Here is a 12,799-nt window from a genome sequence, read left to right as displayed (position 1 = left end):
CAGAGCTGAAACACCCCTGCCTGTCACAAAACACCAGTCCAATCCTCACAATCATCTACCTTTTTACAGACAAGAAACTGAGGCCAGGTCACATAGTGTAAGAACTCCAAACTGTCTCCTTGGGAAAAAAAAACCCTGAAACTTGTTTTCTCCCTCCCATACTTGGCTCTCCCTCATTCAGCTCCTGCTCCCATCATTGGGGCTCAACCCAGCCCTCCCCACTTTCAGTCGCAGCCTCACCTTCACAGCTCTCACTGACACCAGAGATCTCTCAGCTGTGCACCAGTCAGGCCCTTATTTCCAGCGGCCCAAAACACTACAGTATTTTTTAGTATAAAGAGATAAATACAACTCATGAAATACTTACATTAGAACAATTCATGAAGTACTTATATTAGAAATAAAAAAAGATCAAGGCCAATTGTGAGCTGAAAAAGCAGCCGCCGAGAGACTGATGACCTGTGCAGCAGTTACAGAGCCAGAAAGGCATCTTTGGGCCATGCTGCTACTCTGAATCTCCCATCTTGGGAACCACGTTAAGACTCTATTCTCCAAAGAGGAAACTATAGGCAGGTTAAGTTAGTTTAAAATTTTATTTTTTTTAATTTTTTTAAATATTTTTATGTAATAAAAAGTAAAAGTCTTGTCCAACCATTCTTGTGGGGCATCTGTCTGTGTCTCTCACGCAGGTCACTCAAGTTAATGGGGAAGAAAGAACAGAGGGCCCAAGTTTGAGGTTATAAATAATAGAAAATAAAAGATCTTCCGTCTCCAGCGGGGGGGGGGGGGGGGGACAGATGAGAGGATGGGAGGGCAAGACGGGGTGGGGATGGGCAGGGGCAGAGCAGGAACCCCCCACCCCCGCTGGACCCTGGCCCTGCCCACTTGGAGGCCCTTCCCATTCAAGGTGCTTGGCAGGAATTCCCCAGCTCCCCGGGGGCAGGGTGGGGGGGATGGGACTGGTCCGAGCTGCTGGGGGAAGAGACATAGATCACTCTTCCCTCCACTCATGGAGGTCTCAGGTCGCGGCCAGGACAATCTTCAGTTCCCCGGGGGGTGGAAGGGGAGCTGCTGGGAGGGATGAGATTGAACTGGTTGGAGGGGAAAGAGAAGAGAGCAGGAGCATTAGAACCCAAGCAGCTGTCCCTTCATCCAATGCCGTCCAGTGTGGGGTGTGGGGGGAGTGTTGGTAGGAGCGGCCTCCTCAAGGTGTCTCATGGGGCTGTCAGAAGCACAGATCAATCGCCGTTTGCCAGTGAGCCAGAGCCCTTACTCATGTGCCCAGCTCAGCCCCCCACACCCCAGCCTGGCCCTGTCTGCTGCGCTGACCTTACCTCGGCTAAGTCAGGAGACAGTCGGGGTCACTGAGAGCTGGGGAGGCAGTGGGGAGGGGGGCTGCTGGATCACAACTGAGCGAGGACGGAGGGAAGCAAAGGACAGAGCCAGGAGCAAGCCCCTGGCGGCGGCGACTGTGGCTTCTGCCCACCCTACATACTTCACAGACAGGTGCAGGTCGGCAGGCGCCCTGTGGGACAGCCCTGCCTCCAAGACCCCTCACTCCCCACCCAGAACCCGTGCATCCTGCCCCACCTGCAGCCCATCAGCTCTTCCATGCCAAATTCCCCCGGCTAACGAGAACTCACGAATCCTGTCATCGGCTCCTCCTGGAAATCCAGGCGCCTGGCCAGGCTGCTCACCTTGGGGGTGTCCGATGTAGGGGTAGGGTGAGGGTGTGGAAGCTGAGAGTGCAGGCACCCCACTCTGGGGCACTGCGCCTTGGGGGGGGCCCCCATGGCTCTGGGGTGGGTGCAGCAGCATCACCTGGGGCGGGTGGGGAGCCCCAGGGTGAGGGGGCGGGGCTGCTGTGATTCCAGTTTGGACATGGGCCTGCAGAGAACAAAAAGGAGCTGGGAGCACCACAGAAATTTGACACAGGCTCTGAGGCTCCTAGTGTCAGGAACATGAAGTAAAAAGGTACACCAAGGATCCAGGGATGGGACTGTCCCCTGGCTCAGGTCCTCACGGCACAGCAGGGCTCTCACCTGGGTAACATGGGCCATGTTGGTGAAGCCGTGGGGCAGCTGCTGGTGGTGGATGGCGTACACAGCGGCTGGCTGGGGGAAGTTGCTCTGAGGGGACTGGGCAGAAGGTCCCGGCGGCAGAGAAGGCGGTGTGCCTGTCAGGGCCCCTGGGTGGTACAGATTCTGCTGTGGCTGTCCACTGCCCAGGTGTGGGGCCTGCCCCGCCTGGTGCTGTCAGGGGGAGGTGAAGGGTCAGTGCCACTCACTCCTCTGGTACCCAGGCTGGCCACCTGCTGACCCCTGACCTCCCCCCCCTGCTGGGGAACGCCTCTCTCTTCCAGCCATCCATTCCTGCCCCACCCACTTGGACCCCCCATGGCAGGCACCTGGACAGGACTGGGGGCCGCATGCTGGGACTGCGGCTGGCTCCCAGTAGGTGTGGTGGCCGGCTGCGGCTGGTGGGCATGGAGCTGCGTGGCATGGTGTGGATAGGACTGGTGAACAGTGGCTATAGCAGGAAAGGGGGAAACAGTCAGTGCCGAGCACACCGGAGGGGGCTGAGGAGCACAGCCTGGAGGAAGGAGGGTCCAGAACCTACCATAAAGGGCTTGGGGGGTGGGCTGCTCTGCAGAAGGGTACTGAGGGGTGGAGGATGACACGATGGCCTGGGGATGGCTCCCCGACGTCAGCATGCGTGGGTTGCTTTGAAGCATGGGGGCAAACACCGGCTGGAGGGGCAAGGAGAGAAGCGGTTGGCACGGCAGAGGGCTCAGTCGGGAGGCACATCCCACTGCCTCAGAACCTGCGCTCAACACTACTCTGGTCTCGTTAAACCACCTTGCCTCACATTCACAATAACCCTACTAAGTGGATCCTGTTTCATCTACATTTTATAGGGGAAACACTTAAGGCTCAGGGGTCCACTGCCTTGCTACAGCTCCTACCAGAGCCAAGACTGAAGCTCAAGCCGGACACACCAGCTAGAACTCTGCCTGCCTCTCTCACCAGCTCCTCTGAGTCTGGGAGGTGGAGAAAATGGGCTTTCTAGCAAGCGTCTATACCCCACGTCCCTCCTGTGCCTCAGTCACCTGCGAGGGGTAGTGGGCCATGGGCTGCATCATGGTGGGCTGGCCTGGGAACTGTGGTGGGTTGTAGGGGATGTAGGAAGAATAGGGTGTGGCAGCCACCAGAGGTGGGCCGGCAGCGGCAGCGGCCTGCATCATCGGAGGGGCCGAGGCTGGCTGGTGTTGGTCCGAGCGCTGGGGGGGCAGGGAGCCTGGGGGTGGAGGAAAAATAGTGCAGAGCTTAAGCTCCACCTGCCAGGAGGCAATGGGCAGCCCCGTCGACGGCCCCTCCTGACCCTGCTCACCTTTTGCTCCCCGGTACTTGCCCTGCTGTCCAGGCACTGAGTTGGACACAGGATACGGATACATCTGAGGTGCCTAGGGACAAGAACACAGGTGAGGCTGAATGACTTGCTTAGAAATGCTCAGGTGTGCTTTGGTCCCTCAAGCAGCCCAACCAAACCTCTTACCCTGGCCCACCCAGTCTCTTCCCTCACCTGAACAGCTGGTCCCATGTGGATCTGAGGTATGTAGGAAATATACTGGGGGCTATAGAGCCCACTCTGGCCTGCCGTCAGCACCGGGATGGAGGGGGTTGAATGAGTCCGGGGCCCAGGAGAAGTTGGAGTACTGGTGGATTTATTCTGTAAGACACACAGGAGGACACATATAAAATACCTTAATGACTTCTGTACTACTCCCCAACCCCCACCCAATACCTATAACATCAACAGTATCCACGGAGTGCCCCGTGCCAATGCGTCCTACACTTCATTTGGTTAAGCCTCACATCAAACCCTATGAGATTAGCTTTCTCAAATTACAGATGAGGAAACAGGCAGAGAGGTTAAGTGGCTTGTTCAAAATCACCAAGCTTGCAAGCAGAGGTCAAGTCAGTGGGCCCATGTTCCTAACCACCAGACTCAGATGCCCCTGACTAAATGTGAAGTCCCAGGGAAAAACCCATGAATACTTGTCAGACACATTACAATCTCTTGCCACCCAGCCCTGAGACCCGTCTGTTTCCCCAACTGCTTCACTCCCTACACGTTTCACAATGCCTCTTTTCGCTACCTGAGAGTCAGGAGCTTCCCCTCCCATGCCCTAATACCCTACTCCAAACTCTCCCTCATGGGAACCAAAGCCCACATTCTCCATCCCATCTCACCACAGACAGCAGAGGCTTAGTGGGATTGAACTCCTTGGCATTGGGATTCAATGTTGACTTCTTCACTTGTCTACGAGAGAAAAACAAAGTAAATCCTCATGGCTTGCCCCTCATCACCCCTGGCACCCACCCAGTTCCCCACCCCACTCACTCAGCAACAGGGCCCTCATCCTTGTCATCTCCCTTCATGAGGCTCACTGGGGGGCTGCCAGTTTGGCTTGGGCAAGGTGGAGGGGGCTGATCTGGCCCCTCAGTGCTTCCTGCTGCTGGCAGGGGTGGTTTGTCCTCCTTATCCGATACGGATTCTGTCTTGGAGGAAACAGGGGACCCCATGGGCTCTGAAGTCAAAAGACCATCAACTTCCTTCTCCTTCCCTTTGGCCTCCTCCTTTAGGATCCGGGGAGGAAAAGGATCCAGGCTGGTCTCAGGGGAGCTACTGGGCTGAAGCTGGAAGAAGAGAAACAAATATACAATGAATAGGGTACTGTCCAGTCCAGACCCCAAGCTCTGCTTCCTTTCTTCAGCTTCGCTTGCTCTCATCTCTTGACAACACCCAGTGCCTATTCCATAAAACTCCCCCACCCCTCTTCATCTCCATCCTGCTAACATCCTAGCTCATTCCCACACTTTTCTCACCTTAAACTGGGCCCCAAACTTTCTCAGTTCTTCCAGTTGAAAGCGTTTCTGTTCGTTCTGAAGGCCAGGGACTATGAGAAACAGCAAACAAACAAACAAACAAACAAAAAAAAAAAAAAAAAAAAAAAAGGAGAAAACACACATTTCTTTTCTTGAACGTGGCTACACAATGCTAGCATCCCAAAAGACAAAGAAACCAAAGAAAAAAGGAGCTCTTCAGGATCCTAAGTTAGGATCAAAGACACATACTGTCTGATTCTGAATTCCAACAACTTTCCTAACTGAAACGATCTCCCAATCGAAGGGGCAATAGACTGGCAGAAGAAAAAAAAAAGCCCTACCTTTCCCAGCTATCCGGGACAGCTCCTGGGACTCCAGAGTTCTCCCAGGTTCCTTGGCTGGAAGTTCTTTTACTGAGCAAGAAAAGAGAAGTGCCTGAAGGACCTTCTGTCCAGAAGCAACTTCACACTGTCCACAGCCCTCAACCACATGGCTCTTACCATCCGTGGGGGCCAGTGAGATCTTTGGAGAAGCTGGGGAAATGGAGCCTACTCCAGGATCCACAACTGCTGATGTCACAGGGATGGAAGCTGAAGAGGTTGGTACTGCTGAGCCGATGGGAGGCTCTGGACAGGAAGCTGAGATTGGGGCAGGGGCAGCTGACTTGGGAGAGCGTGGAGGGTACATCCGGCCCACTGGAAGAAATGGGAGAACTATGTGATGGTCACTGCTGGTCACTGAGCAATGGATACCGGGGACTCACTAGAAACACCAAGAAAAGTTTATCCACAAGGTCACAAACACACAACCAGACAGCAAGAAAGGTTGAGTGTTGGCAGAACTTTCTGTATCTCAGAAGAAATTAGAAGTTTTCTATGATTTCTCCTGTCTTAAAATGTTGGCAACTAACTTAAACAAAAAACAACTGCCAACCAGAAAACCCATGGACTGCCATGTTGGAAATTCTGCATGAGGGAAACTCAAAAAATTCTTTCCTAGAAAAGCATAAATCCAAGCCTCCAAAACACCCGTACCCTACAACTGTCTTCCATCACAGCACTCTAACAAATGACATGCTTACATCCCTTTACAAATTTCTATCCATTTCTTCATGTAACAACACTGAATTCTTACCTGCAGCAGGAGGTGGAACAGAAGCTTCTCCAGAAGGCCTGCTGCTGGGAGAAGAGAGAGTCTTGGCACCTCTCAGAGGCCGCTGTGCCTTAGGGGACATGCGGGAAGGACCTAATTTTTTTTTTTAAAGATGGGAAAAAAAGAGGCAGTTTCTGCTATTACATTACCATCAATGCACCTTCCTTCCAACCCATCTAAATCTTTTTAATTATCTTTCCCACCTCCTTACTATCCCCTTCCTTGCCCCCAACAAAAGCCTGCTTCATAACTCACCTCCATTGATACCACGTGTCTCAGAACCTGGGCCGGGACTGCTATTGTCAAGATGGTGAGGACCACGAGGTGGCAAAGAGCTAAGGCCAGGACGGCCACCCCGAGAGCTACTGCATCGAACTCCTCCCCGGGGACCTTCCCGAACTCGTTGGGGTAGAGGGATATACTTTCCCTCCCTGGGGGAGAGAGTTCAAATAAGATCAAGTAGCCACAAAACTCACATTTTACAAATACGAAGCCCTCCTTTTAAAGTCCACCTCTTGCCACACATATACACACACACACACATATACGCACGCATGCCTGGCTTCAGCTTTCTGTACTATTCCACTTGAAGATCTGTCTTGGTTATAAGTTCTGTAGCTCCCGGACTATGACCCTATGTTGTATCAACCCCTGACCAGACCAACCTGGCCAGTGCTCCACAATCCTATCTCTCCTGATCTAGGAGAAAGGTAGTATTACATTGTGGTTAAGGTGAAGCTTTTACAAGAGACAATACTCTTTGATTTATGGAAATGAAATCAAAGTATAAGACATACACATGGATGAACATGCAGAGAAAAAGAATATGCATCAAAAAGCTGAAAAACACTTGTCTTTCAATCCATAAGCTTTAGCATTGTTATCTTGGGCAAACTACTTAACAGTTCTAGGCTTCAGTCTCCTAAACCTAAAAATTGGGAATAACTGTGTTAACCTATACGGTTGTGAGGCTTCAACAAGAGCGTACCATCAATAAAAAAATGTTAAAAAAAAATACATATGTCCATGTATGACTGAAAAATTGTGCTGAACACTGGAATTTGACACATTGTAAAATGATTATAAATCAATAAAAAATGTTAAAAAAAAAAAAAGAAAAAGAAAAGGAAAAAGAAAAAAGAGCGTACCAAGCTCCTGGCCCATATGGTGAGCCTGAGCCCCACACAGACCAGCCACCCCCAGCAATCACCTCGATGCCAAGCTGGGGCTCTCTCGCCCTGAACCCTGCCGCTGGACTGCGCTGTGCTTCTCCTCCTCTGTGCGCCCATCATCGTTCTCCATGGCGATCCTCAGGCGGTACTGGGGGCTCGATTCAATCTCTCGAGCCAACTGGGCCGCACGCAGCTCCCTTTGTCGAAATTCTTCTGAGTTGTCTTTCTCTAAGGGCACACTGAGAGGACCACCCAAGAGGGGAAAAAGGGAAGAAATTTCTATCAGTCCTATCACCAGCTTAGACATAACATGGTTTAAACCCTTCAACAACTCAGCATACAGTGACCTGGCATCTAGTAGGGTCCCAGGCTGAGCGGCAAGGCATATCTCTGAATCTGAGGGACACTTAGACAAATATGTAAGTTTGTTAAAATTCTACAGGAAAAGTATGGACCGATGAACAAGAAAGCAGTTAACTCTACCCATGGAATCAAGGTTAAGAGAAAGAGAAACACCTTTGAGGGAAGAGTTCAAAAGGCAGATCAGAAGTGAGGAGAGGGCAAACTGGACCCCTAGAAAAGAATGAACAAAAGCTATGTTCCACCTAGAGACCTGCCTTCTGTTAGTGACCTCACATCTCAAACTGCACCAAGTGGGAAGGACAAAGAGACACTCACGTGTAAGAAGAGAGACTGCTGTCATAGGTGGTCTTCACACCATAGTTCTCCTCATTGAACTTGAACATTTCATTGGGGTCCCATCCATTGGACTAGGGGAGGAGGGAGAATGTTTTAAAACACAGCAAAGAAAGCAACAATAACTTGTCTTTCTCCTTCATTAGGTTACTTTAAAAATCTAATTTAATCAAAATATTAAAAATCTGACCAAACCAAGCTGATTGCAGCACAAACTGGCAATAGCTAGTAAAAGACAAGTCTTAAGACCTAATGGCCATTTCCAGGGTTATAGCTCAGAGAAATTCTGGCATATGTGCATGGGGATATACATTCTAAAAATTCAGTAAAGCACTATTTTTAATACTAAAATAACGGCAAAAAACACCAATTAGTAAAGAAAGACATTAAATACAATTTGTTGTGTATACGTACATGTGTATGCATATAAACAGAATACATAATAGTTAAAAGCAATAACTAGATCTACATATCTACATGAAAAATTCAGAAACAGGCAGGAAAAATAAATTTTGAGCAAATTAATATAGTGGAATAACAAGGCGCTCACTCGTGAGAAATTTTAAATGATTCAAGGTAGTTGTTTCGGGGAAAAGAATGGGCCTACACAGTACTCAATCTCTAGTACCCACCCTTTTTAACGCTGGAAAAAACTGACTTGAGGCAAGCACTGAGGTTGTCAATCAGACAGCAGAAGTACAGGTTGGTTTTTTTGGGGGGGGAGGGGTGTCAGATTTATTTATGTATGAGTTTTTTTAAGTGGAGATACTGAGGATTGAGCCCAGGACCTTGTGCATGCTAAGCACACACTCTACCGCTAAGCTATACCCTCCCCCATGGAACAGGTATTTTTGTTTTGTTATTTTCTTTACCTTTCCATTGGAATCTGACTGCTGTCAATAGTCAATAGTAAAAGATTTCCCTCCCTGCCCACCCTAGCAACTCTTGGTTCCAAGAATGATGTCACTGTCAACAACCCACACTCTGACAGCAGAGCCCCACAGCTCGCAGGTTCTCAGAGGAAGGGGACTGTACCATGTCAGACTCGAGGTCGTAGTCATCGCTGTTGCTGTCGCCCCCCTCCCAACGCTGAAGCACCTTCTCTTTGTGCTCCCCATTCACCTTCGAGTTCATGGCAATGGCTGAATCAGTGAACTTGTCTGTGGGGACAGGTTAAAGATCAGGAGTCAGCTGATACCTCACAGACTTCTTTCCAACACCCCCACCCCCATCGGAGCAAAGAAAAGTTTATGTGTGTCAGAGTTTGGGGGTGGGGGCGAGGCGTAGGGTGCAGCATAGAAAGCCTCATCTTAAAGAGTTCAAAAGGAACTACACTTCAATAAATAAAAATAAATAAATAAACAATAAAAACAAAACAACCACTGTATCTTAAGACATCAAGAGATATTCTCAAGAAGAAAAACCAGCCATCTTCCTTAGAAATAAATGAAGATGTTAAAGCAAAGGAGAGAAGAGAAAAATCACATCATGTTACTGTTCTATGCCCTCTACTCAAGAAATGGGTCTGACACAATAGCCTTGCCCAATAAATACCTTTAGTAGCATAATTGAAGTCAACATTTCGGAAGTGGACAAGCATGACATCACTTGGCTTAAATACCATGGTATCCACTATGTCCTCCCGACGAGGACCACCTGCTGGCTCAGATGCTTTCCGGTGCACAGCGTCTACAGCCAGTTCAAACTGCAAGAGTCCCATTTCCCAACACCCAAGGTCAGGATCAAGAAACGTGAAGGCAAAAATATGACTACTTCTATTTTACCCTTTCTAAACTTTGCCCAACACCACATTCTCATGTGCATTGTCTTCTCAACATCAGCCACAGAACTTAACCAAAGTTCCAAACTTAAAAATTCATTTTTAAATTTGACCATTTTTAACATCAAAGTACCCTGCCCTCAAATTTCAAACCCATGTCTTTTATTGCCTTCAGCACGTCCCGGCACAGGCCTACAAAAATGAGCACAGCCGCAATATCGTCCAACACCACTCAATTCACTTCTTCAATGAGCCTACTCTACTCTCCTCCTCCTTCTCCCATGGAACTCCAAAAATAAGTTAATTCGAGTAACTGACCTTTGAGCTCAGTGTCTTGAAGATACCTTCATAGGTGGTACCATTCTTCACCTTTACATCACAAGTGGAGCCCTGAAAGAGTGGGGGGAAAAGAAAAGTGCCTCCAGTAAACTGATGTATTACATTCCTCAACCCAGGAGTTAGGTACGCACTTACCACAACAGCTGTAAGGAAATGCAGCATTCTGGAATTGTTGTAGACACCCTCAAACACCTGTCAGTAACACAGGAGAGACAAATAAAGGAACAGCCAGTCAACATCTCACCCTCCTTCTAAATGCCCATACTCCACTCTACCTACATTGTATGTACTGGGTCCCCTGCCTTCTGAACCCATCTGAATATTTCTGCACCTAATCTGCTTTATATCCCCACATATGCATCTTTTAGGTGTCTGTGCATTAGGTGGAGGTGGGGGGAGGCACTCACCGGTGACTGTGGGGGTCCCTTTCCTGTGCTTTGTCCCCTATAGGAGAAAGAAATAAGAAACTTGTTATTTAAATATCTTCAATCCTTTCTATACAATTGATTTCAAAGGACTTGGTATGCTAGAACCACATACCACGTGAAGATGAACATTTAGGCAACAAATCAATTAATCTAACAAGATTTTCAAACTCTCACCTTACAGAGGAAGAAACACAGTCCTTAAAAGCCATTTCTTCCAAATGCCAGTAAAACAGACCTCAATCATCAACGGTTGTCTATTGCTTTAAGAGCCAATTCAACACAACCTTTTCACCTTCTCCAAGAGGGCCAGGGCTGCATGCTTCCAACAGACAAATGCTACAGTACTCGATAACTAATAAACGACCCCGGATATAAAGGTGGAAGCTCAGGAAGTGCAGATTTGGAACTACCTAGGTCAGGCATATTACCACCCCAACAGAAAAGATCATCATTTCCCGCAGCCTTACTCCCTAAACCCCGGGAGAAAGTTACTCCCTCTACAATCCACCCTCTTGACCTCTTCACTCATTCAGCCTGTTACCCACTCTAGGAGGGGTCATCAATCGCCCGGTAGCCCTGCTCCTCGCTGGCTGATGTAACCGGCGGTTGGAAGAGGGCGATCAGGGGGCCGTTGGCGGGGCTGGGGGACAGCGCAGCCGCAAAGCTATCCACCGGGAGGCCTCACCCGGTCTGCGCCTGCGCATTAAAGCCCACAGGCCTCTTCAAAATCCCCCCTCCCGCGATCAGAACCAACTGCGCCTGCGTATACCTCTACTCCCAATTCCATAAACCCGCACATAGACGAAACCGAGTGGGGTGTGCACCACTCATCCAAGAACACCAGGTTAACCTGTCCACGGACACTCCCAGCCGCTGCCCTATATGTTACTCGGGGCTCGAGAATGGCCAGGTCATAAGAGCATCCGCACGCACGCACGGGCAGAGCGCGCGCGCGCGCGCTGGAGGTTCCTGGTCCGCAGTCCTCCCAGTTTTGTCACTCCTTCCCCCCCTCCGCCCACCCCGCTCCCCTCCTACTGGTCAGACTGGGAAGGGGGAGGTAGCAACTCGCTCCCAAGTCCCTCCCTCCCCATTGGCCAAACTGTGGGCCGCGCGCCCCCCTCCATTGGCTACGGCCAGGGACCCCTTCCCGCAGCTGACTCCCCATTGGCTGAAGCCGGGGACCGCGAGACCCTTCGTGGTAATGGAGCCGGGGACCCCGATCACCTCCTCAGCCCCCCCAACTCCTCGTTCCGACGCCGCTGGCGGGATGCACTCCGCCTGCCTTTTAGGCTAAGGCCCCGAGTCCTGACTAGGCTCTCAAGAGCTGAGCACGGCCCCTAAATGCCCCTGTGGCCACCCGGGAACCCTGTTACTCCGACCTGTTAGGACCTGAGGGGGCCCACCCCTAGCTTCACGGGATCTTCCCACTCCCTCTGGTGCCTCTCAAAGGTAGCCAGGCTACAAGTCCGCCTCGCGCGGTGTACAGGTCTCGGGCACCTCGGATACAGCGCCCGGAAACCCACCCATCCTCACCTGGCGCTGCCGATGGCCGCTGCCCCTGTCCTCTCCTGATGTTGCTGCTGCTGCGGCGGCGGCTGCGGTGCCAAGATGCCCTCGGCTCCCCGGCGGAGCCCGCTCCCGGCAGCGGCTGCAGGCCCCAGACAGGGAGAAGCGGCGGCAGGAGGCCCTGGGGGAGCCGAGGTGGAGGCCAGGGGCCCCGGGAGGCCGCCGTTGGGAGGGCTGGTGCCCCCGGGAGGCCGGCGGGCCACGGCCTGTTGCGTGGGGGGCGGCTGCTGGGGCTGGGAGGTCTGTTGTGGCGGCTGAGGCTTCAACATGATGGCAGCGTCCGGAAGGGGAATTAGGGGGAAGGGAGGGAGAGAGGAGGCCGGGGCTGGGCCCCCGCTGGAGAGCGCGGGAAGCGAAGGGGACTGGGAAGCTGGGGACCCGCCGTTGGCGGGCGGGGGCGAGCCCCGCGGTGTCGGGGGTGGATAGAGAAGACCGCGGCGCGAGGAAGCGCCGCGAGGCGGAAGGGGAGGGGGGTCTCGCGGGCCAGAGGAAAGCGAGAGGGCGCGAGCCGGCTTGGCGCGCGTGCGCGTCGCCGGGGAAAGGGGAGGGGGAGGAGCGCGCGGGCGGGAGCTCCCGAAGGGGGAGGGGCGGGGAGGAGGGAGCGGCGGCGCGAGATGTCCGCGCGCACCCGGGCGGTTAGCTCCCGGCGGGAGAGGAGGGAATAAAGAAAGGTGAATCTCGCGCCCCTAGCCTTTGGAGTGGGAAAGGAGCAGCGCAGGCGCTTACGCGCTACAAGGATTTAGAGCCTCTAGGTCTCAAGCAGCTCTGAAGGCTGCC

At 51.7% G+C, this 12,799-nt stretch overlaps 1 protein-coding gene across 22 annotated transcripts; it reads right to left on the bottom strand.

The window, feature by feature from the left end:
• Positions 1-574: 574 nt before the first annotated feature.
• ATXN2L (ataxin 2 like) lies at positions 575-12,583 on the bottom strand. Of its 22 annotated transcripts, none has more exons than XM_032460542.1 (23): positions 11,990-12,538; positions 10,436-10,472; positions 10,164-10,220; positions 10,008-10,079; positions 9,464-9,614; positions 8,945-9,069; positions 7,892-7,983; positions 7,252-7,452; positions 6,297-6,472; positions 6,024-6,134; positions 5,390-5,602; positions 5,231-5,302; positions 4,890-4,960; positions 4,405-4,700; positions 4,254-4,323; positions 3,583-3,729; positions 3,391-3,463; positions 3,110-3,297; positions 2,620-2,749; positions 2,408-2,529; positions 2,043-2,252; positions 1,644-1,887; positions 575-1,068 (listed from the first exon to the last, which is right to left on the bottom strand). In XM_032460542.1, the coding sequence occupies exons 1-23, from the start codon at positions 12,289-12,291 to the stop codon at positions 1,019-1,021; spliced, it is 3,210 nt and encodes a 1,069-aa protein (XP_032316433.1). In that variant the 5' UTR covers positions 12,292-12,538; the 3' UTR covers positions 575-1,018. The 22 variants fall into 22 exon arrangements, 17 of the variants coding, with proteins under 17 accessions (XP_032316433.1, XP_032316438.1, XP_032316432.1 ...); XM_032460547.1 differs by having other exon boundaries at positions 1,698-1,887; positions 11,990-12,537; XM_032460541.1 differs by having other exon boundaries at positions 575-1,091; positions 11,990-12,291.
• Between the last annotated feature and the right edge of the window lie 216 nt (positions 12,584-12,799).

This window comes from Camelus ferus, chromosome 18 (genome assembly GCF_009834535.1).
Source record: "Camelus ferus isolate YT-003-E chromosome 18, BCGSAC_Cfer_1.0, whole genome shotgun sequence".
Classification (NCBI taxonomy): domain Eukaryota; kingdom Metazoa; phylum Chordata; class Mammalia; order Artiodactyla; family Camelidae; genus Camelus; species Camelus ferus.
This window is presented reverse-complemented; position numbering and strand designations above follow the sequence as displayed.